This window comes from Eublepharis macularius, chromosome 11 (assembly GCF_028583425.1).
Source record: "Eublepharis macularius isolate TG4126 chromosome 11, MPM_Emac_v1.0, whole genome shotgun sequence".
Classification (NCBI taxonomy): domain Eukaryota; kingdom Metazoa; phylum Chordata; class Lepidosauria; order Squamata; family Eublepharidae; genus Eublepharis; species Eublepharis macularius.
The window spans coordinates 54,411,241-54,437,408 of NC_072800.1; the positions used below are offsets into that span (position 1 = coordinate 54,411,241).

The 26,168-nt window shown below is 40.2% G+C and overlaps 1 protein-coding gene across 1 annotated transcript in view; it reads left to right on the forward strand.

Annotated features, from left to right (window-relative positions):
• CRPPA (CDP-L-ribitol pyrophosphorylase A) overlaps window positions 1–26,168 on the forward strand; it is an 89,265-nt gene that overhangs the window by 49,412 nt on the left and 13,685 nt on the right. The window contains exons 7-9 of the mRNA XM_054991754.1: window positions 1,109–1,201; window positions 2,226–2,318; window positions 3,742–3,864. Of these exons, the coding sequence (XP_054847729.1) occupies window positions 1,109–1,201; window positions 2,226–2,318; window positions 3,742–3,864 (309 nt within the window). The remainder of the gene's footprint in view (window positions 1–1,108; window positions 1,202–2,225; window positions 2,319–3,741; window positions 3,865–26,168) is intronic.

Sequence of the window (26,168 nt, forward strand, 5' to 3'; positions counted from 1 at the left end):
TGTGGGGGGGGTTAAAAATGGGGGTTCCACTCCTCTGCTGAGATCTTGCAACTCAGCCTGCCAGGAAGGGGGGGCATCTATGCAAAGGGGGGTGGGCAATCCCAACTTCAGGAGCCATGACAGCATTTCTTTCTGTCAGTCAGAATCAACTCTTTCCTGCCTGTTTGTCCCCAGCCACCTCCAATCTCCATTATTCCCTATGGGTAAAACTATGGGGGCTATCCAGGGGGATGGGAGGGGGTGGAATTTTGCAAAATATATCTACAAAATTTTCAAAGGACCTACTGCTAACTGTCCTCTAAAGACCCCCCAAGTTTCAGGGAGATTGAACCTAGAGGAGCCATTTTATAGCCCCCCAAAGAAAGTGCCATCAGCCACCTCATTTTTTCCTATTGTGGAGAAACACTCAGCAACTGAGGAAACCCAGAGATCATGTCTTTCCTGGGGTCCAATCTCCCTGAGACTTGGGGGGGTCTTTAGATGACAGGACTATCTCCCCTGCAAATTTGGTAGATTTTGAACTTCAGGGAAGGCATTTTAGGATCCTCCAAAGAAGGTGCCCTCAGCCACCCCATTTTTTCTGTTGTGGAACAACAGTGACAGCAACTGGGGAAACCCATAGATCATGCCCTTCTCAGGGCCCAATCTCCCTGAAACTTGGGGGAGGAGGTTTAGAGGATAATTTGGAGAAGGTCCCCTGCAAATTTGTTGGATTTTGGGCCTTGGGGAGCCATTCTGCTCTATGAGAGCAGAAGGAGTATAACTTTTCTGGAACTCTCTAACTCGGCCATTTAAAATGCAATCTTCACCATACTTGGAAGGTGGCTGGAGGAATGCTCACCGACGAGCCCATGTGAGTTTGTCATCTTTGACTGTGAAGGGGGCCGTTCTAGGGCCTCGGGAAGTGACAAACCATGAACTCACAAACCGGTTCACAAACCGGGCCAAGTTCGTGAAAGTTTATGGTTCAAATGTGACAAACCACGAACTGCAGGGTTCAGATTTTTTCCGGTTCGTGCCCATCTCTAGTCACCAGTGGGTTCTTTGAGATGTGAAGCATAATGTTTACGAGTGATTTCAGTAACTCAGTCTGTATTTTCTTTTTCAGCTGGTGAAAAGTTTATCATTGATCCTATGTAAAGATAGTAACCATCTGCAAAATATCTTACTAGGGCAGTGTTACAACTTTATTTGCATCAGCGTAAGTACTATGGAAAAATCAATAGCAACTTCCAAGGAAATCTACAGCATCACTTCATTGTCCTTGGGAAAACTGGCTTCTTTGCAACTTTCATGGTTCACTGTCAGACTGACAAAACTCAGATCTTGAACTATAAAGAATAGATTTTGAGTTAAACTGGGCCATATGTTTCATCCAGGCATCAGTTCTGTCAATTTGATACTTGTAGTGCTGGCTGAGTGAAAGTACTGTTTGAATGTTTTATAATCAGTTACATACTATTCACGTTCTCGTTGTTTTCCTGGCATTCAACTAGCAGCATTCTGGAAGGGAATTTCTAAATAGGGACAATTATTTAATTTTATTCCTTGCATTATTCTGACTTTATTTTAGACTTCTTGCTCCAAGTGTCGTACGTTGATGATGATGATGCGATTGGAAAGACATTTTGCTCCAGTCGGATGTTAGTGGTTCTGTCGCTTTCTACCATCCATTATAGTATGCAGCTTGCTTACTTGCGTTCTCTGAAGCTATTTTATTATCCATTGTATTTTTATTCTAGAGCGCTCATGGATCTTCCCTCCACCATTGTTTACTCACAACTACTTTGTGAGTGACTATGCTACACTGGCTGGATGCTATATAGTTTGTTTATTAAAATATACTAGTGATTATAACTTAAAGCGCCCAAAGATGCTGACATATAAGACCACATTGTTCCTCTGATGGAACAAAATTTCATTGGCACAGTGGGCTGCCTGACAGAGTTTGTCCCTTCCAGTTCTGTGGCTTTGTGCTTCCTAAAGCAAATTAACATTTATCAGTGAGTGCACAGTCTCTTCAACAAAAATGGATGGACTTGCCTTGAAGAAAAGAATTGAATTTGTGTGCAGTTTTTGTTTCTTACATCTTTTGTGCTTCTATAGCTCTCTGTTATAGGGAGGGGGATGGGAAGGGAAGGAGAAAAAATATAGATGATGATTACATAGTATGCTGTGCATATTAAGTCCCCCCCCCGCCTAATGTGAGTTTTCATTTTCTTTAGGATATATTGTCCAACTTTCAAGAAACTCAACAGCTAGTGAAAATACTTGAAAAAACAAATGCTTCTGTTTTATCCTCTATCGTTCTAATTTCGGTAGGGTAATGTGTTGCATTGTTTTTGTTAAATGTTGGGTTATTGGTTTAAAATAATTATCTATTTAAAACATTTATATAACTGTATCTTTTTTGCACACCTCAGGACTCAAGAGTGGGTAACAACAACATAAAAACATCTTTACTGTGCACTGTACCACATGAAAGATTTTATTTTAAAAATTCAGTGTTACCTCTAGCATGTAACTAACTGACATAGTCAAAAATTGTACTGCCCTGTGAATATCTGTTTTCAAGGGATGTGCCCCCCCCCCATCTGTGTTTTTCAGATTCAGGTATAGGGAAGATGTTCCTTTAAATTTGGATGCTCTCATACTAGTTTGGTATTTTGATCCAGTTTTTTGGGGGAATTCTGAAATTAACTGGCTTAATTATTCCCTTTGGGGGAATCTTTCCAGGGCTCTGGGTGGCTGCTAATCAGACCAGAATTGCAGCACAGCTTCTGCTGCCTGTCCACTAAAGACCTCCCAAGTTTTCAGAAGATGGGGTCCAGTTCTGTGGGTGCTGAACAAAATGCTCCCAACTATTCTCCATTATTTCTTATGGGGGAGAGGGGAGATCTAACGCTTTATCCAAGGTAAAGAGGCCTTAGCCAAACACACAAGACCAAAAGCCTTCTGATGCAAAAAGAACCATCAAATTCCAGCAGAATTAATGGCAAACCAGAGAATCCCATCAGAATGTGGCAGCAGGCAGGAGAATTAAGGCACAGAAAGACTAGAGCAGCCAAAAGCATGTACCCCAAAAAATCTCACCCTGAAGTTGCAGCTTTTACAAGAACTGCCATGTTTGTACAGACAGTTGAGCTCCCCTTAATGAGTGATGCTATTCACCTGTGAGAGTTTACTCCCCACCCCTCTCTTTTTTCCCCGCAAAACCTGCAACAGCAAGAAAAAACAAGCTGCTGCAAATTTTAAAATGCCGTCCTTGGTTATCTCCAGATACTCCTGAATATTTCTAGGAATAATCAGGATTAGAATACCAGTATATCTAAGAACCTTGAGTATTGATCTGAATCTTGAGATATACCTAGAAAACACCAGTAAGGTATTTTTGGGGTATATTTTCAAAACTGGAAATACTGAAGTACCTATCCCTGCTATTTACTTTAAATAGAATGGGGTTCTCTAGTTTTTCTTGTTGCTTGTCACTGCTTCAAAAATACAATTTAAGTGAAAATTTCAGAAACATTTATACCTCAGTATGAAAAAATACCACAACAGGAGAGGTTGGTAGTACTTGAGAACTTGTGAATTATTTAAACGTTTATTAAAAATTTGTAAAAGATCAAAAGGAAACCTTTCCTTGGTGCGTTTTAAATAGTAGTCAGTAAACTTCAGCTTTAGTTTTTATTTTCTTTTGAGAAATTTAAACATTTCTGAAGGTATTTTGTCCCTTTGCAGGTACACATGGATGACTTAGAAAATGCAGCATTCAGCAGTGAAATGCACAGTTTTGTTGAACTTGCAAAGGAAGTGAAAAAGAAAAATATTTTCCTTTATGGTCTCATTATACACTACCAACAGGTATGTAGTACAATGAAATGATATACATTATATCTGGGAATAATCTGGTTTTTCATAATCTTAATGAAATCTTTTTTTAGTGACCAGATACAGCCTTAGAACAAGCCATAAAACAGTATAAAATACGACTCAGCAGTCTACAATGATATTAATAAAACAATTTTCAGTCTAGAGTTAGGGCATAAAAACAGCTTAAAAAAAGAAAAGTCCTCAGTTAAAAGTGTATGTAAAAATGACATTTAAAGCACATAAAGAGGGTATTTCATAGGTGAGATTTATTTAACTTGTTGCTGTGTAACTCATTTTAAAAGGCTGTATTCTCTGTTATATGCAAATAGTGAATTCTTAAATCTTAATTTGATGCAGTGTTCTAAATGAACGACACTATTGTTAGACTTTGATTTGTTTAGTAACTGCATAATAAAATTTAGCTCTGTTTATAGCTCCATCTCTGTCTTTGGGAATTGCCATTTCAGATAGATCATGTGCGAAAGTGGTATTTTTCTACACACAATGAACTGGGAAATACGAATCTTTACTGAAACATGTAATTTCTAATAAATAGTGTAATTCTTTGAGACACTTGTTGCATTTTCTTATAAACCTGGACAAATCCATAAGAAATAGGAACATGAGATAGTTATTAAAAACTGTAGTAGGAACCAAGCTCAAACTGATGATATAAATGATATTGTTGAAGTCTGTGTAGACTGCTTTGGGGCTGGTTTGTGCAGTATATGAGCAGGCTCCCACACTTTAGAAGCGAATAGGGTACTGGCTTCACAGCCAGGACAAGCTTACAGTGGAGATTCTGTTTGAGAGAAATGTCAGCTTCACCTGGATAATCTATAAGTAGCCTTCCTGATGTCATGAACTGAAGCAACAAGTTTGGTTCCCCACTCGTCCGCTTGAAGCCAGCTGGGTGATCTTGGGTCAGTCACAGCTTCTTGGAGCTCTCCCAGCCCCACCCACCTCGCAGGGTGATTGTTGTGGGGATAATAATAGCATACTTTGTAAACTGCTCTGAGTAGGTGTTAAGTTGTGCTGAAGGGTAGTATATAAATCAAATGTTATTGCATAAACCCAAGCAGCTGTGTGTATATCTTTTTTGTGAAACCTCTGTATGTACAAAGTTGTGCATATCAAGCTGTGAGCCTAGAAGGGTCCTCGCACACAATGAATGTGTGGGCTCTGCCACTTTATATGTGAACCAAATCTAAGGGCTCCAACAGGCACTGTGTGTTCCCTGATTAGCTATGGATTCCTTGCATGTTTCCCTACATTTTTACATTTAACAGGGTTGTTACAGCGTTTGTCATCTAAAATGTGCTGTTGGGGCTTTTATATAACATTGTTTTTAAAATGTAGCAGCTGTACAACATATTTTTAAAGAATGAATCAAAGCTTTCAGTTCATTTGGTTTAGCTGTTCTGTAGAAATGAAAGCTCAACAAGATGAACTTTATTAAAGCTTGCTTCTGAAAAGGACAACTTTTCCTTACTTAATCCATTTTCAAGCATCCAATTGAGAGAAGTGTTCATCATTAAAATGTTTCATTGAGGGTGGTATATTTTTTTTAAAAAGTTGGAAAAGGATTGAAATTAGTGGTTAATTTTGAAAATTAAATTAGCTGCTTGAAGTACTTAAAATACTGAATGCTTCTACTCCAATATTAGTGTGGTTTGGTGACATTATATCTACTTTGTTGAAAAAATAGACTAGATTGTGGGGGGGGGGGTTCTGAAAAACCAATGAACATTTTTGTGTGAAATACAGAAATGTGTTTATTTTGATCTTCCTCAAAGAAGGTCAAAGTGGAATTCACAGACTGCCCTATTTTATCTTCACAGCAACTTTGTGAGATACATTAGTCTGAGGATGGATAACTGGCATAGTTTCCCAGAAGGCTGGATAGTTGAATGTAGTATATGTTCCATTTTTATATGAATTTTCATAATGTCAATGAAGTTCTCTTTTAGATCCTTTCTAACTATAGTTCCCTTGTATTGGGATCCCAGAGCCTAAAGGCCAGTTCACATGATACAAAGTCCTGTGACCTTTATGAAGAATCTGTATTAGGGGTGTGCAGTGCCAGTAATATTTGGGTTTCCCACTTCAGTATTTCTAAAGCGGGAAAAAGTTTTGGAATACCGCAGTTTCCAAAGTGGCAAGCCGCTTTGGAAATCGATATTCAGATAATCCTTAGGTATGATTAGGAAAGATTCGGCTATTATTTTTGAATGGGGACCATGCTTCTGGCTTTCTGGGGGCCTGGGGGGCATTTTCTTTCCAAATCATACCAAACTTGGTGGGGACCTTCTTCTAACTCTCCTCTAACGACCCCCCAAGTTTCAGAACAATTGGACTTCGGGGGAGGCATGTTATGGTCCTCCAAAGAAGATACCCCCATCTGCCTCCACTCCATTATTCCCTATGGGGAAAAACAAGGTGTATTTCTAGGTGGCTTGGGGTGGCATTTTGCAAACAAAATGCACCAAATTTTCAGGAATCTGCTCCCCCCTCTTCTTTGAACTCCCTCCCTCTTCCCCCTTGTCCTCCTAGTCACCCCTCCTTACCCCTCCCATTCAGGAAAATAGGCGGGAATCTCTGAAAGCACTTTTGCTGTTTGCAAGCAACTTTGTAAACAGCAAGAAAACGGCTTTCAAGCTTCCCGCCTAATTTTACAAGATGGGAGGGGGAAGGAGGAGGTTGTGGTGAGTCAGTCACTCCTTCTCCCCCTTCCTCTCTCCTAATTTGCAGCAGAAATTTGCTGGCTGTTTGCAATGCAAGCAGCCAGCAAAAGTCCTGCTGGCTGATCCTGAAGCTTTCTGAAGTGACCTGAATTGCTTCGGAAAGCTTTGCTTCAGTATTTCCAAATCGAGGCATGTAGACCCTGATTCGGAAATGCTGAATCTTTACGAATTGAGCCACATTCAGATATTTTCCCGAATCTGATTCCCAAATCGCACACCTCTAATCTGTATCATATATGTGCTGGGAGCCCTGCTCCCCCAAGCGTGCAGGTGGCATATTCCCATTATGGTGCATGCAGAGAAGGGGCTTTGGCCTCTCCCCCCATGCTGTTTGCAAGCTGCCATCACCTCAGATAACTGTTGTTTGCTGCATGTGGAAACTTATTGTGTAATGATGGTTATGCTTAAGTTTCAAAATAGAGCAGTTAGCAACTCCCCCTGTGCCATTTAACTTTATGAAAAGATATGTGGAGGAGGTTGAAGCCCCTTTTCCATGCATGTCATGGTTAAGATTGGAATATAGCCTTCCAATGCGTGCAAGGCATAGTGCTCCTAGCACACACGTGATAGACCATCCATGAAGACTTTGTATAGTGTAAATTGGCCTATGGAATTCCCAGGTTCAAAAATTAAACCAGAGTTCAGAGCCCTGGATTCAAGGGAAGAGGGTTTGGGGTTAGAACATAGGCTATAATTTGCTATGAACTCGAAGGCTATACTTTTGAACTGTGAAGAGGGGTGGTACATTAGGCCAAAGATCCCCCAAGGTTTATTCTTATAACATTTGGACCATTTCAGAGTTTCATGTAATAAGGTGCCTTAATCCCTGGGCATAATTTGAGAGTCAGTATTCAGTTTGGAAGAATTTAGAAAGCCAATCAAGCTAGGAGGAGAAAAGAAGACATTAACTCTTAAAGTCGTACCAGTTCTGGTACCTCAGCCTGGCGAGCAGTGAGGTTTCAAGCGGTCAGTTGAACCACCCCCACATACTAATATGTAATTTATGTTTCTTAAACCTTTTGAATGACTGTGGTAAATGGAACCATCTTGAACTTTAGCTTATTAGCTTCAAAGCAAAGTCCTGTTGATTTCAATGGACCATTCAGATAACATCCACAGTGCAGATCTGTTCATGTAGCTGATCCTCCAAGCTGTTTATGATTTGTTGGGGGAGAGCCCCCCACTGCGCACAGGCATGCACGAGCATAAAATAGTTGCTTCATGTTAGTCTTTTAAATGGTAAAGACATGTATTCATGCAATTCATTTCATTGGCTGTGGCTGTTTCTAGGCTGTTTCAGAAACATCGATGCATTTTGTAGAGGAAATACAAAGTGGCCTACACTTGTATTTGAATTTGTGTGAGAAATACTTTCCTACCGTATGGTAGGAAAATTGGAGTGACATAATTTATAATTTCCTTTTCCAACTGTCTAAACCAATTATATTCCATCCTGCAGTATATCTGCAAATTAAAGTTTGCTTTAATTTGGAAATCTATTTAAGTGTTTATTATACCGCCTTCCTTCAAATATAGCTTTGTACTAATTATAAAGATCATTCTTTATACTAGGCAGCAATAATATAAAATAAATATACTGTATTTGGTTTGTGTTGGGCAGTTGTGGTGTTCCTTGAATTTTCCATCAAAATGTTTTTTTTAAAACTAAAGAAATTTCTTTGCTTTCTAAAAGTCAACCTGTGTGGTACTGTCAGAAAAAGGAGTATTTATATTTTGGCAAAGCTTCTGCCTTTGGTTTTCTGATTCAGCTTCCTTGCATATACATGCACTATATGTAAAGATTAAATCTCCAAAATTAAAAGGGCACTATTTCCTCTTTTTACTCTTTTCCACTCTCTTTTCTGCTCCTTTCCTGCTCTCTTTTCTGCTACTACATTTTTTTATAGATGATAGAGCCATCCTAAGAACACTTTCCTAAGAATAAGGCTCACTGAATAATCTTGAGTAGGGTTCTTAGTGGGCCTGCTTAGGATTGCTTTCTTTGTCTGATTTTTAAAGTGAAACTGGAATAAAGTCTTCTGTTTGAAACCAGAAAAGAGCCATGGATTCATGGTGAGAGATCTTTCTCATCTGTGGGGTCTTCCTCTGTGCTGATTATTTTTCCTATCCAGCCAAAATCTGTCTTGCTTTTGTCCTCTGCTCTTACAACTACAGTCTTGAGCATCAACAGTACAGAAGAACAGAAAAGCAATTATAATAATAACTAGCAACAATTTTTGCTTGGTTAATATGGGCTTGTTAGCTGAAACAGAGCTTAAAAATTGGTCAAACCATTACAAAGGGGGAAATTTTGGGATTCAGATGTTTCCAGTAAAAAAAAAAGTTATATGAACAGTTCCTATTTACAGCAGGTAATGAGATAGCCTCTACATTATTCACAATACAGTAAGGCCTGGGCATTTGTGATGTCACAGGGCCACACCAGTTAGCACAATGAAAACACTTTGCGGCAGGGTGGATTTGATTTAAATCAAACTGATTTAAATCACGATTTAAATCACGATTTAAATCACTAGTCAGTAAGGCTTGATTTAAATAATAGTTTTCTACATAAAGACTAATTCTTGCTGGTATAACTTTAATATGCAAGTAGATGAAGATTTTTAGAATAACAACTTTTCATATTAGTTTTACAGTTGTATAAAACACTGATTTTAATACTATTAGAAACACATTATAGTTAATTTATTGTGAGATGAATTATCCCCAGTTTAGGTTAATCATTCATATTTGGACAACTTTTCTGTTGTACTTTATTGGAAGGAGAAAAATAATCATTACCTTAATAATAACAATTTAAATAGTTTTATTTATTCAACTGAAACAATAACATTACAGCATATGTTATTTGCTTAAACAAACATCCATGTTTGTTAACTAATTTGGCTAAACAAAATATATATATTTTAAGAAACTTAGACTGTCAGCCCAGCCTACACATGAAAAACTTAAATACTGTCCTCTGTAGCTCACTCGTCATCTTCATTGTCTTCTTTGTTCATAATCTGGAAAAGAAAAACAAGCTTTCCTGCTTTATCGGGTCCCAAACGATTTCTCAATTTAGAATGAATGAGTCCAAAGGAAGAGAATATTCTTTCAGCGCCTGCAGAAAAAGCTACTGCTGTTAAAAGTGAAATCATTACTTGAACAGTCTCTAAATCCAAGTGCTTAGGTGACTTCCACCAGTTCACTGGTGTGACTTTCTTTAAAATATCTTCAGCAAACATATATTTCTTGAATGGTTCCCCCTTAGCTCTGAAGTTTATTATAGTTGGCATTACAGATGGATGATTGCTGGATACCCATGTCATAGCTAACTCCTCTTCCTCAGCTCTTAAGTTTTGACCCTGGTACTGGATATTGACAATATTTGCCAAAAAATGAGCTGGAGACAGTGCTTGTCCCATTCGTTTTTTTAATGCTTGTAATTTAATTCTGTCCATGTGTAGTTCTGTTTTTAAGTGTTCACTCAGTTCCTTCCAAATTTCAACAGCATCAGCAATAAAACAGCTATTTTTCTGTATTTTGTTTAAAGCTTCAGAGATGGGTTTCAGGATGCTCAGCATATGTTCAACATTTCTCTTAAGCCCAATGTTGAGGATTTTGGCCGTGACAGTGCCATCTATTTTATCTCGATTTTGTTCACAAAGTGTCATCAGAATAGGCCAGTTCTTGATATGCTGCTCAAAACAGTCCACCACAGAGTTCCATCTAACATCTTGTGGGAGCGTTAGCTTGGTTCCACCCATCCTTTTCAGAGCTGCTGCAGCAAAATGATTGTTACGGAAGTATTTAGCAATTTCAACAACATTCGTCTTTATTTCTGGAACACTTAAGTCTTTGGCTAAGAAGTGCAGCAAATGAGCACTGCAACCATATGTTATTAGCTTTGTATTCCCTTCCTGCACTTCTAAATTTCTTCTCATCTTGGATACATTTGCAGCATTGTCTGTGACCAAACTGCGTACTAGACATTTGAATTTTTGTTCACATGTTATTATAGCTTTTACTGCCACTTCTTGTAAGTATTCTGCTGTGTGTGCATTTCCTGACGTATCAATTGTTTGTGCAAGGAAGACTTTCCCTTCTTCTGTTGTTATACAAGCACATACAACAGGATCATTGTGGACATTACTCCACCCATCAATACTTAGGTTAACAATTCTACCCTCCAGAGCTGTTGCACATTGCTCCATTTCTCTGTCATACACTTTATCCAGCAGTTTCCCTGCAACATCTGCTCTGCAGGGTGGACTGTATCCTGGTCTCAGTGACTGAACCATATTAATGAAATGTGGGTTCTCAGTCAGACGGAAAGAAGAGTTCACTGCATAAACAAACTGGGCAATTTTTTCATCAATTAACTCTTTTTCTAATCTAGTTTTTATCACAAATTTATCTATGGTGGTTCCAGGAGGGAAGAGTTTTTTTCTTTCTTTTAGGTGATATACTGTGGGTGTCTGATGATGATGCAAATGAAGCACTATCCGGGATGGATAACTCTGAAACTGTAGAACAGGAGGATGGTGATCTTGAAGGTGGATAGTTTCCAGAATCCTTAATGTTGACGATGAATTCCCTTAAACAAAAAAGTCAATGCTGTTATTTTATTGTTTATACAATTTCTGCTTATTGTACAGCACTGCCCCAAAAGGAATATTTGCTTTTCTTCATAACTGTACCAAATGACAGTAACATGCAGTAATAATAAGAAATATAATTTTGCTCAAACATGACAGTTCAAGGCAGTCTTTAGAAATATGATTCAATAAAAATGTTTACCAACCTGAAGATCCTGCCTGTTCAAATGTGTTTCTTTGGTCATCTTCATCACAGCACTTCTCATGATGTTGCCTCATTCGGGCCACCAGGCCTTGCATTTCTTTGTTGCAGTGTTTGCATTTTGCACGCATGCCTGCCTTACCGATAGGTAAAGGAACTTCATTAAAGTATTCCCAAACTGGGTCTCTTTTACAGCCTGCTGCCATTATAGGTTTTTTCCTCCAAGGAAAGAATGTGATAAACCTCAGGTCATACACACAAAAGATCCAGAGACTTGTGCAGTATTGTGCTCAAAAAGTTTCACTTTCATTTTGTACTGCTTGCCCCTCCCTCCTCACACTTAGTTTCTTCTTGTGCAGATCTATTCCACTTCGAACAATCAGAAAAAGATTGTTTCTATTCACTGAACTTCTTGAAACTTAGCACTGAAGGGGTTGATTCTGTCTTCATAGGTTTGTAGAACAATAGGATTAAGGTCTTTTTCTCAACTCTGTTCATGTTATAACATTTTTGCTGTGAAGAAGAGGCATGTGATCTCTGCTGAGCTGACACAAATTCAGTTTTGAGAACTGCAAAACCAAGCATCTGTGATAATATCTTGTAGGCAGAGAAACTGCCCAATAATCTTACAAAAACCTCTGGAAGAGCATGACATTGTGAATGGATTAATGGAATTTATTTACCAAAAAAATTAAACATATACAGCCTTATTCTACATAATTAAAAACTAATCTTTATTTCATGATGGAATAACCTTTGGATGGTAATATATTTTCCTCAAAAAGCATTTTATTTAAAAAAATCCGATTCAAATTTAAAAAATCCAATTTAAATCAAAAAAATCCGATTCAAATAAAAAAAATCTGATTTTTTTGATTTTTTAAAAAAAATCATTGATTTTTATCCACCCTGCTTTGCGGGCAGCAAATGTAATTGTATTTCTTCCCCTGTATGGGACAAACGTTTTACATGATCAAAGTGATGTTTCAGGAGGACACTTGGAGTGGTTCATTTCCTGCATTTCCAGTGACACAATATTTGCACGATTTGAAACTGTTTTATTGATATGAAATCCTAATAAAGAGCCTTTATTCCAAACATTAAAAGCTAGCTACAAACCTCAATGTTGGATTCCAGAGCAGGGCTTTTTAGTGATAACCAGCTCTTGAAACAAAAGGGAGAAAAAACCTTTACCATAAATATGTCTGGCTTCTTTGAAAGCTTTTAAGCACTTGCTGTTTTAAACATAATGATATTTAAAGAAAACAGCACAAAGTGTGCAGCTAATAGAAACCAGCATGTCTGGTATGACAAATGAAAAACACACATTATTGGGAGGGTGAACTGGAATACAAAGTAGAGTGAAGTAGGTGCATCTGAGTTACTAATAAACATTTGGGCTGATGACTATTATGTTTGTCTGGCATTACATTTTATAAAATATATATTATACTCATTTTTTTAAACTCTGAACAGTAAGGTTCTAAAAAAATTGGATTGAAATGGTGTTTGCTTTCTTATTCTAGGGTGGTTCCTTTTAAAGAGAAATGTACCAAGCAGATATTCTAATGAAGCAGCAGAAGGTGGAATGCCTCCTGGCCAATCATTCTAGATTATAGTTGCAGTGTGCCAAATGTGTTATTTATGAAAAAGTGCACATCTCCCTTAGGTTTGTAACAAGAATTCTCAGCAACTTAATAAAATATAACAAACCCAGCAAATAATTGTATGCCAGAAGACACCAACCAGTTAATAGCCAATCATAAAACCATTGGATTAGAGGTCAGCTGTATAACTGTTCACTAGATGTCAAAGGAAATAAAGTTGTTTACATCCCTTACAAAACAGGAAGAATGGTATGGGTTGCCACATCTTCTCACAACTGTGATTAAAGCATGAAGACTACCACTGAAAAAGTTCTGCTGGCTCTTGCTGCCACTCTTAATACATAGCAAATTGATGAGACTGCCAACAGGGTTTGCTCTTAAGTCTCACTAATAAGCTTGTATTGGGGGGGGGGGGCAGGATGTGGTCCTTCCTATATGGGTCATGAGTTGTTAAATTGGCAACTATTTTAACTGGCTTAGGAAAGTTTGTACAGGAAAAGCTTTTATCTGTTGCTTGATGATCTAGAATGCTCCGTTAACCAGTATCGCCCAGAAGGCAAACTCATCCCCCTCAGCTACTCCTGCCCTTGCGTTTAAGGGTGCCCACATGCCCTGCTCCTACCTCTCCAGTTTCTGCAGGCTTATATAAGAAGCTGGAATCCCTGCCCTTTCTGATGACCTGGTTAAAGTCCTGGCTCCTGTCAAGAACTATTATACTTCATCACCTTCCTGAGAGAGGCAGAATTTGGGCTGCTTATTGTATGTTCCTTTGTTGGGTTTTTGTCTCTGACCTGGGCCTTCTTTGTCTCAGATCCCGGGGTTCTGGAGGGACCTCTGAGGCTATGGAATGTTGGAAGGTCTCCTGTGGTGGCTCCAGGTCACTGGAAGATGCTAACGGGGTGCAGGGCCTTCCAGGTGGTTCGTGGTCTGTTGCGTCATTGGCCGTAGGGTTTGCAGTTGGTTGTTGTAGCAAGTTAATTTTGTTTGTACCCACATTGCAAGAATTCTGAATTGCAGGCATCCATTATGTGAACATTATGGTGGCAGAAGGTGCTGTGAAGTCATAGTTGATTTATGGCAACCCCTGCTGGGATTTTCAGGGGAAGAGACCTAACAGAGGTAGTTTGCCATTGCCTGCCTCTGCTACTGTGGTGGTCTTTGGACATTTCCCATCCAATTGCTAATCAAGGTCAACCTTCCTTAGCTTCTGATATTGAGTGTGCCTTGGCTATCCAGATAAGAGCTATATGAACATTATACATGTCATATATGTGCCCCCCCTGCCTCCTTTCAGCCTCAGGCAGACCAAGAGGAACTAGTCTTAACTGGGAAATACCCAGAAGACAATTCCTAGAGTCAGATTGCTAAGCAAAATAACAGAACAGTTTAATGCTAAAACAAGCTTACCTTTCCCTCTTAAAGAGACAAAAGCTTTTGGATAAAGACTTGCCTTCTTGATGACTTGCAAGTGTCCCTCTTATGATACCCCATTTGCAACAACACACCAGGCTTTATTATTAGCCCTCTACTTGAGACTAATGTGGGGGGGGGGCAGAATCCTTCCCACTAAAACCAGTTTTGTCCATAGTCTCAGATCAATAACTTTTAGGACTTGTGGACCAGATACTGAAAATGAGCCATTGTGACATATTTGCCCAATGGCTGGAGGCAACTCTGGGGCTAGTCTTCAGTTTTCATCCATTTATTAAACTAAAACTGTTGTTTTCCTGTCTTGTGTAATATAAGTAACTTGCCCCTTCCTGGAGTAACTATGGCCCCTCTTGCAAAATAGGCTTGTGGTTTATTCAAGGCATCTCATCCCTTCCACGTCAATACATTCATCTGGTAGAGAACTTGAGTTTAATATATCGTGTTTGTCTTCCAAATTGTCATTTCTAATTATTTCTGTTGCACGAAACCAGATTTTAAACACCTCCAAACTTAAAATGCAGTTTAGCAGCTGTATAACCTCTTGCACGATCGCAAAAAGTATCTTTTTCAAAGCACCTTTTTCCACAAATCTAATATTTCAGTTAGAGTGATCTTTGAATGTTTTAAATAACCAGTGTAAAATTACTGCTGCTGCCACTTACATGATTTTACCGTCTTCCCTGGCCCATTTCTGTTCATGTTCTGATCCCCTGCAGTGCAGACTTCAGTGATCTGTCACTAACATACTTTGATATAATAAAGCTTCAATCAGTCAGTCAAGCATATTACATTGTTTAAGCTAGAACGGCATTTTGATCCCACTTGTTTGCTAATAACCTAAGATTAATGTAGTTTAGCTGTGGGTGAAAGGGCTACAAAGTGCATTGCACTTTGTTTTGATGTTTGCTACATAAATATGATATCTAATTATACATTTTTAAAATTGCTTTCAGTTAGAGTGTGAACAAATAATTATAATGTAATTAACTTTAAAATATATATTTTACTTGGAATGCAAAGGTTAAATCAATGGTTGATATAACGTTGATATAACGTTAAAATGCAACGTTGATATAACGTTGATATAAGAGAAAATTGACTCAATACTGCCTTCTGCAATAACAAGACAACAGTATTCTGTCTGTAGGTGCAGTGTATATATGCATTTAGTGGAAAATATGCATATATAGTGGAAAATATGCTTTTCAGTGTTACTATGCAATGATTATTTTTAGATATCTAGCAGTCATTTTATAACTGTTAATTATATTCTATTATCTGTCCTGTAAAAGAATTGCATAGTGGACAATGTATGTTCTGCAGCTTTTGGATCTAGTGGGGTAATCATTAACATCTCTGAAGAAATTTTTTTTTACTAACTTAATGCAAACTGAAGTTTGACATACTTGACATGGTACACTACTTGTACAGCTCTTTAAACCACAACAGCAGCCAATATGCATATTTTAGCTGCATGCATTTACTATAATTTTCAGTTAGAACTTAGATAATTTGCATATTCCCCCTCCCCCAGCGAAAACTAAACAAACATTCATAGTTTTTATGTTACTTTCACTGGATTATTTGTACAACATACATATGCACGGCTAGACTGGCCATGAACGCAGCAGCTCTACAAGATATTAGAGTCCATAGATAGCTTCTTGATTGCCACTAGAACTTCCCCTTCTTCAAGTTAAACTAACCCAAATAAGAACAGGAAGAACGTGCTTTCATTCTTTCTGTCTTACTTTGCTCCCTGGGCGAGAACTAGCCACTATTAAGAAGTACCACAGATGTCCTAAGCTCTGGCTATTACTTCTACTAGTAATGAGGGAACCTTGAACAAGTGTACTAAAATTTCTGTATGTTTTCTGTATACTATGGAAGTGCCTCCCAAAAGTTGATGTGAGGTGTTTGAACTCTTTAAAGTCAGTGTGATTTTAGCATAAGTATGCTAAAAAATTTAGCGGCCATCCTGTATTGTTTGATGTTATTTGTTCTGTTTTATAGTCATCACCGTTATAAGACCAATGAGTCAGTATAGCTGATAATGAAATCTGGAGAGTAAGAGTTAACCAGTTGGATAGTAGACAAAGCTTACGTTAACTTTGTGGTAAAGTGCCTTACCAAAAACTGTCAATGAATCTTCATAGTTAATCCCTCAAGCATTAATATCATATTTCTTCATCAGTCAGCAATGATTTTATTAATATAATTACAGGAGCAGGCAATAGATCTTCACTCTATCCTGATTATAATTATAAATGTATTGCCAAAGTTCCTTCAGTTTATATTGACAGAAGACGTTCACTTACCTGCTAGTGCGTGCATGTTGACAATGCAGATGTTCAAAAACATATTTTCTGTGGATATGTAGATGTTCACACTGTTTTACAAGTGGGCCACCCTTGATTTCAAGTTATTGTGAGTACAGTATACATAGCTTACAATTCAGGTATTTCTGACAGAGGCTTTTTTTAAAATAGCTAGATAACCTCCATAAAAGTGTTCATTGACTTGCTTGTTTGTGTTGTCTGGGCTATTTTTTTATAGTGTCTGCTCTCTACGTGTGGTACACTTGGTCTCGATTGTGTAGCTAGGTCTGTCCAGGAGCTAATGGTGTATTAACTAGTCATAGATGATTTTACTGGATTGCCTTTGATTTTATGGTTATGGTGCTACCTTGATTTTATGGCATCACAATTTTTGTACTTTTTTAGATTTCATATGTTAGGGAATCACTTCATTTCTTTAAAGTGCAGCTATGAAAAAGTTACCTGCTGGTTTATTATTAATTTAGCACTTAAATTGTCTATTGAATATATACAGTTTGTTCGGTGTTAACTATGCAGTGGATAAATTGCATACAGTGAATAAGCTGCAAACATTGAATAAAAATGCTTTTAGATACTCTCTGGTGGTTCAGGGATGGAGAAGTCTGGACTGTTGCAGAGCAGTGCCAACTACGGATACAGGCAGTATAGTCAGTCTTTGGCAATGCTAATATGAGGGATTTCTCAGTGATCCCTGGTTTGGTTCTGTCTGGCTAGGCTACAGTAGCTCATGACCTTTGCTTGTAATAGAGCAAAGTTGCTGCAGCATCCAGAATCCCGTCTTTTACCTACCAATCCCTTTTCCACATCTTAGTTGGAGGTGGGTGGGGCTTAGAGGCTCAGGTTAATGCTCTGAAGCTGTGGGAAAACCATCTCTCCTGGAGATGAACTGTTGCCAGCCGAGGTTTCTTCCCCTCTCTCCCTTAGCAGGAAGATGGTAGAGGCAACAACAAAACATCACCTAAGGGACTGTGCTTGTGCCAGCATGTCCACTGTAGGATCTGGGAGTAGGATCTGGGAGACCCATGTTTGAATCCCTACTCCGCCATTGAAGTTTTCTGGGTGGCCTTCAGCCAGTTTCTCTCATCCTAACATACAAGAGGGGAGAATGATGATGATGTATGCAGCTTGGTGTCCCTTCTGGGGAGAAAAGTGGGGTATAAATATCTAAATAAATCTCTTCCTATCCCAGGAGCCTCTGAATGACACTTCTTCCAGGGCAATGAAGGTTACGGACAGTGGCTGCAAGGCTCTGCACTGTTTACCGCCCCCCCTCCCCCAGTATTTGAGCACATGGCTTAGGAAGCTTAAGAACAGATCCACTTGTGGCAAGTAATAGCTAAAAGCAGCCAAGAAACATCTTAAGTAGCAGGGGCAACTCTTTTGCCTACCATATGAAGGTGATGCAGCCATTATGGTAGCATGCACAGGATCAGCAGCTCTGACGAGCATGCCTTCAGCATAGACATGAGCACAAACCAAAAAAAACTGAACCATGTGATTCGTGGTTTGTAGCATTCCATGAACCATGAACTTCCAACCTTTTCCCAGTTCTGGAATTGGTTCGTGGTTCGTGGCATTTCAACCACTCGGCACTGGCTGCTGAAGCCAGTGCGGGGCGTTTGAAACAGACAGCCCCTTTCTTCTGCCGCCTGTTGGCTGAATCCAGCGCGGGGTCTGCAAAACTGACAGCTCCTTTCTCCTGCTGCCCAGGCTGTCAGTTTTACAGACCCCGCACTGGTTCCAACATGGGGTCTGTGAAACTGACAGCCTCTTTCTCCTGCTGCCAGAGCGGCAGGAGAAATGGGCTGTCAGTTTCACAGACCCCGCGCTGGGTTCAGCTGAAACTGGTGCGGGGTCTGTGAAACTCCAAACTGGCCACGGAACGGCTGGAAAAATTCATTTGTTCCATAAAAACGCGGTCCCACAGAACACGTGTTTCGCTACAAAAGAACCAGCCATTCCATACGGAATTTTGTTCCGTGGTTCATTTCGTGCCCATCTCTACTTCAGCAGCCAGCAACAGCTCACGCTCCTCACTTCTACAGGAGATGTTTCTCCCTACCAACCCTGCAGTAAGTATGGGGGGGCAACTCTTTTGCCTGATCCCTGGTACTACAATCAGTCTCAGCAGTCCTGACAGGCTTATAGGGGACCAGAGTGGTTACATCTACATAGCGCAGAGCCACATAAGAAGCATACAAAACACAAATATGCATACAAAAGCTAGAGCCCTCTAGGGCCTTGGAAGTTTCTACTGTGGCAGGCTGCACTTCAACACTTCGCAGGAATTTGTCAAGTCAATTTAGAGCACTGGGTTTGGAGATATCTCCAACAACTACTCCCTGGAGCTAGAAAGGACTCCACACATGTTTATCCAGCTTTCAAAGAACTGGTGTCTCTTTAAACATTGGCTTCTTCCTCTGAGGTGGAGGACATCTTGATTGGTGATTCCCACCCTCTAGTCAGGGAGTCAGGAACAAGTTTTCTACTTCCTGTCTTCCTAGTGGGAGTCACCCTTTCTTTCAATTTTACCAGGTGTTTCCATCCCAAGGCCAAAGTAACCGAACTGTTGACATCACAGTGGCCAAGCATTCTGCTGTTTGCCTTCCAACCACTCCGATTTTCTTGAAGCCAATAGGAAGATAAGAGAACAAAAAGAAACAAAAAGCAGAAATCATATTGGTAGCACCCTACTGCCCTCAGCTTTCACAGCTCTCTGCTCTTCAACAGTTGTCAACACTTCCACCACTGACTTCTCCAATATCTCTGGATATGCTCCAGCGATGCCAAGTTCTGCGTCCACATCTGGAATAGCTACATTTAACTGCATGGAGAGTGAGCGAGACTCTCTCGGCTAGGTTACTCTCAAGAAGTAACCAACATGCGACTGGCCTCTAGGAGACAGTTCACTAACAGGATATATATAAAGCATCATAAAAAGCCTTCAGAGGAGATGCAAAAGAAAAAGAGGTTAATGACATGAAACCCAAAACCAGATCCATTCTATACTTCCTACAGTTGGTCATGCAAGCAGTCTCAGAGCCTCATTCTTAAGATGTCAGGTCACAGTCTTAACAACAGTACTGCCACGGTACTAGAATCTGAATCTGTCCAGATACCTCATATATGTAGCTCCCTCTAGTGTGATACTTTGAAGGATCCGCCACAGGTTCACCAATTTCTGACTTGGAAAATGCATACAGTTCTGTATGCTGTTACTGGACACCTCTTTGAGAGCCTGTCAAGGAAATTCCTCTTACTTGCTTGAGGACCTTATCCCTCTCCGCAGTTAAATCTGCAAGAAGGGTATTAGAACCGGGTACCCTGTTAATTAGCTTGAGCTACGTATCTTACACAAGGACAAAGTGGTCCTGCGAACAGATCCTACCTTCATACCAAAAGTGATCTCTCCCACAGATCACTGGAATTATGTCTACTATCAGTTGACCAAATCCTTTTCATCCCACAGAAGAAATGTGGCATACTCTGGACATAAGACTTACTCTGAAAGCATTTCTTTATAGAACAGAGCAAATCTGGAAAACCACTTCCTTATTTATCTCTATATCCTCACTAAATAAAGGAATGAGGATGTCTAAGTCTGCCATTAGCAGTAACTTCAAGGCATGCATTATCGAAGCACACAAAATTCAAAAACTAGACACACCAGCTAGGATTACTACTCACTCGATATGAAGTGTTGCACCAGCGCAGCATTTGTCAGACATGCGACCATTAAAAGGCAGCTATTTTGTCGTCTGTATCTACCTTTGTTAAACACTATAAGTTGAACACTTACGACTCTGCTGATGCAGCGTTTGGCAGAAGAGTATTACAACGTATGACCAGATGACAATGACCCACCCAGAAAATAGGGACACTGCTATGGGAGGTCCCATCAAGATGTCCTCCATCTCAGAGGGAGAATGGACCATTGGATACTCACCATGAAGTGTCCTTCTCCTCTGAGGAAAGGAGGACATCTTGTCCCTCCTGAAGTCATTCTCTCTTTACTCTCTTCTGCCTGACAAATTTACTTCCTGTCCTGATGTTTTCCCTTAACATGTTTGTTCTCACCTTTCTCCTTGTTATCCAATTCTAGAGTGTCGTATTCATAATTATGACACTATAACTGCTTTTGGAGTTGCCAAAACTGAAAGAAAGGGTGACTCCCACTAGGAAGACAGGAAGTAGAAAACTTGTTCCTGCCTCCCTGACTAGAGGGTGGGAATCACCCATCAAGATGTCCTCCTTTCCTCAGAGGAGAAGGACCCTTCACGGTGAATATCCAATGGTCCGTTCTCCTTCAACCAGTTCAGTATTTGCTAGAACCAGTCCCAGAGAACTAGTGACATCCAAAGTCTGCTCAGCTTTTAATATTCTCAAAGAAAGATGAGGATGTGAAAGCCACCCTATACCATGGTGTGGAAGGCAATCTAAACTCCCATCTGTCTGGAGATCAGGGGGCGGGGCCACTGGCCATGTGACCATTTTCAAGGTGCCGGAACTCTGTTCCACTGTGTTCCAGCTGAAAAAAAGCCCTGCTTTTACTTATGTTTTGCTTAACAATAACAATGTTGACTTTTTGCCAATATTTCAATATTATCTTCCATACAGTCTCTTCTACCAATTACCTTTATATAACTAATTATCTTACAGTCAAATTATAAAATATTTCAATATGCAATCATTTTCAGATTTAGAGGACTAAAACATCTTATATATATAATCCATTATAAGCAAAGTAATTTCCCCATTTTTCTTCAAATTCTTTAATTGGTCTTCTATTTATGTAATTCGTCAATTTTGCCATCACCGCATATTCTGACATTCTATCTTTCCAAATTTCCCTGGTTGGGCATTCTCCTTCTTTCCATTTACTTGCCATTACCACTTTTGCCGCCATCAGCAAACACTGAAATAGTTCATGTAGTGTTCTGTCCACATTATCTGGTATTATTCCCAACAACAAAGTCTGGGGATTCATGGCAAAATCAATTTTTAAAATCTTTTGAATCTCAGCATGTATATCTTTCCAATTTTTTAAAACATTTTTTACATGTCCACCACTAGTGATGTATATTGTTGACCTGTAGGTAAAAGGGTTGTTTGTGGTGCTTCCTGTAGTTTCCCAGTTTCTTCCAACATAAGCATACTTTTCTATGTACATTACCTGTTGCCTCTGGCAAAGAGGGGAGTTGGGTCAGGGTGGAACCAGCTTTTGTGGGAATAATGCTCAGAACTTGTGAACTTTTCAAATGCAGTTTTACCATCCATTTACAATACAAAACGAAAGCAACTGTTTATTTGTGTGACTAGTATAAGAGGAGTAGTATATGTTAAATTCTCAAAACCTGGTAAACCTATATATACATAAGCATAAATAACATGGTGTGATATATAAAATGTGTTCCTGATGCTCATATATTTTCCAGTAAAATGAAGATATTTAAAACACAACTTTCAAATGGAATTCTAAATACTTTGCTTTAAATAATGTTAATATGATGAAGTATTTTTTTAATTTTCAGTGAGGCATTATTTGTTGTATTCCTAACCGATATATTTAACGTGATAATGTAAACCTCATACCCTATATTCAGCTGTAGAAACTACACTAGATTTTTCAGTTATCCTCATAATTCATAGTTCATCAACGGTCTTCCTGCACATGTGCAGGGCTGCCAATTTTGGAGATTTTTTAGTTCAATATCACTAGGGAGCGCCCCTGCCTCTGCGCGCATGCGCGGCCGTTCTTTTCCGCCAAAAACTGTGTCTAAGAGGTGGGGCACCCCTGACATATCCTCAGTTCCTCTTTTGCCGCCGATGAGAGAGGTTCATAGCTCTTCTGATCATAGAATCCTTCGACGATGTCGGACACAGCACTCTTCAAACGGTGTGTCTCCTTCGACAGAAAGCTGACTAAGTCTGATGGCCATTCGAGCTGTCTCTATTGTTTGGGCGAGACCCACAATACGCAGACTTTTAAGCATTGTCGAGCCTTCACCTCGAAGGCCAGATCTGAGCAGGCGGGTAGACTGCAAGCTTCCCTGTGGAAACACGCTATGGAAGTGACAGATCCACCGGCTAAGGCACAATCTTCTGCCTCGCCCAGTTCCACCACCTGAACAGGTCCCACTTCGACTGGCTCTAAAACGCCACAGTCTCACTCTTCTCCACCCCAGTCAGAGCCTAAACCGCTGTTGCACTCGACTCCGACTTCGGTCCAAAACGTATCGGAACCAATCCCTACTGTCTTGGGTACGGTGCCATCAGGCTCAAAGACGTCTCGGAGCCGAATGCCCTTGACGTTGGCTGTGGTCGCCTCATCCCCTTAAGTCTGGTGGGATGACACCCCTTCGCGAGCTCCCGGTTCCAAGACTCCCTGAAGTGAAGCACCGTCGGCTCCAGTTACCATCTCAGACTGACCCTCACCTCGACAGCAGGGGGACTCTGCTTTGTTTCCACCGCCATCGGGTCCGACATTGGTTCTGACACCAGTCCGCTCTGACCCTGAGGAAAAGAGGAAGCATCAGTCATCTAAACATGATAAAGCTATCTTTGAGAGTGTCCTCTTGGCTCCAAATCCTCCAGAACAATCAGAGGATGTTGGTTCCGAACCCATTGGAAAGAAACGGGATTGGGGGATCATCCATTGCCCCACAGCACCCCTCATTCCAAGAGCAGTCATGAGGAGGACGTCATTATATTGGACAAACCTCCCACTCCATCAGGTTGTCCTAGATCACTGTCCCATGGTTCCTGGTCCTCTCGATCTTCTCAAGAATGCAGAGGGCATTCCAGATGCAGGATGAGCCCCTACTCTTATGCAAGCTATTTGAGAGAACGACACCTGCCCGATTAGAGGCCCTCTCATCGCCACTACAGGGAAGGCTCCTCCTATTATTCAGATCTTCCCTCTAGAAGGGAATCCAGATCTCCATCCTTGAGAGCTCGTTCCTACGCAGGCTCCTGGCGGACCTCACACCCTTCGGAACCAGATATAGATGCTGATATTGAACATCATAGATCCAGTGATTCTCCTGTCTCAGACTCACCTGAAGGAGAGATTGGCCCTTTGGAAGATGCATTCCCAATGGATGACTTTAGGGCATATAATGAACTCCTGCAACGCATGGCTAAGGCTCTGGAGGTCAATGTAACATCCACTGAACTGAAGTTCATGGATAAAATCCTGCAACATATTTACTCTGGCTCTACCCCTGCCATCTCCTTCCCTGTAATCGAAGGTTTTGTGAAGCTGTTAAAGGACTTGAATTCAAGACCAGCCTCCACTCCTGCTATGAACAGGAAGTTTGAGAATCTTTACCGAGTGAAGGATGACCTCTGTCCTTTCCTGTCGGTCCATCCTCCGCCTTCGTCCCTAGTGACGAAAGAGATGCAGGCAAAGCCGAAACAAGGTTCTCTTTTGGTCCCCTCTGATAAGGAGAGTAGAAGACTGGACGCAATGGGATGCAAGTTTTATACTTCTGTGGCATTTGCAGTGAAGATCGCTAACTATTCTGCGATGATGGAGGCTTATCAACTCCTTCTTCGGAATAAAGTCGCCACCTTTACACCCAAACTACTGGAAGACCAAAATATTTTTCTGAGAGTCATCCAGGAGGAAGCTGTTCGACTTTCCCGCCACCAGATTAATGCCAGTCAGAATATGGAAGATACTTCAGCTAGGTCGTTACTGTGAACGTACAATACACGTGGCACTATAATAGCCAGCAGAACTTTCTGGATGTTATTACTTACAGAGATAGTTGCCATAGGGTTAGAGTGAGGACATACACTAAAGAAACGGACCGTAATTCGTACCTAGAGTACAGGTCATTTCATCCACGTCACCTGAAAGAGAATATCCCATATGGCCAGTTGTTATGAATCAAGCGTAACTCTTCGTCAGTGCAGGATTTTGAGAGGGCTAGTGGGATCATGTGCAATGAATTTGCACGCAGAGGCTACCCCCAGCGAGTCATTCTATCTGCCTTGTCAAAAGCTAGAGCCATGGATAGGACACCACTATTTGAGACAAGGAGACAACAATCAGACAACAGGATCAGATGGGCTATGGAATATACCCTTCTATCCAATCAAATTAAGAGAATAGTAGACCACCACTGGCAGTTGGTTCAGGACATTGAGGGGTGCGCACAACCACCTCTCTGCAGGTTTCGTAGAACTAGGAGCCTTCGAGATCATTTAGTAAATTCTGACACACGTATTCCAAGTGTAAGTCAGGCATTGCCGCAAGGAAATTTCAAATGCGGACACTGTAATGTGTGTAAGTTGATGTGGGAAGGCAGGGAAATTCGAGTAAAGAACAGAAATTTAGTTTTCCATCACTTTGCAACCTGCCAGACATTGGGCCTGATATATTTGATTGAATGTCCGTGTCCCTCAGTATATGTGGGATGTACCAGTAGACCTCTCAGAGTCCGTGTTCTTGAGCATGTATCGAGAATTAAAAATCGAGTCATGGAGGCACCTCTCACTCAGCATTTTCTGGAAAAACAACATCGTGAAAATGCCTTTAGGGTGGCGATTCTTAGTGTAATATGCAAGAGTAGCCAAAAATTGAACCAGACTGCTCTTTTACGCAGGGAGGCACAATGGATTCATTTATTGCAGACAGTGCGACCTGGGGGCTTGAACAATGAATTGTCCTTAAGCTGTTTTCTTTAAATGAGCATTTTCCCTTTAAGACGATGTTTTCTTTAAACAAGCGTGTCCCCTTTAAGAGAATTTCAGCATGCAATGAGCAGGGAGTTAAAAGGAATGTGCAAACTGGTAACGCGGCGCGCAAGTGAATGCACAGCTGCCGACAGTCCGGGTGATGGAGGGAAGGAACACTTTATAAGAATCATACATCAGTAATGGAGATTAGATGAATGATTTGTACTGTTTTATGTAGCAATGGTTGTTATATTAGTACGTTATGACTTTATATTATAGCAGAAAATGACACCCCTGAGGAAGTGGAGGCACGAAATCTGAGTTTTTGAGCCGGCCCCAGATAGGGCGTGGAACTGTATTCCATCCGTTCCATTTTCTGCCGTTTAAAGGATAAGAAAAAGAGAAGACACATCACTGAAAAAGATCTTTCTGTGGCCTTTATTGCCGTTCCCGGTTGGGTTACTTCCATACATGCATATGAGTGTTTACAAGAAGGCAAAAGAAGTTATATACTGAAGGAGATCCTCTTTGGACTTTATTGCCCGTCTTGTTTGGGTTATTCTTGTATATGTATATGAATGATTGTATATGGCTATATATTTATTGGATATGAATTTGATGTATGATTATAGCACATTCCACTTTTGAAATAATTGTGATAAGTTACAAGGTTGTGGTTGATTTCT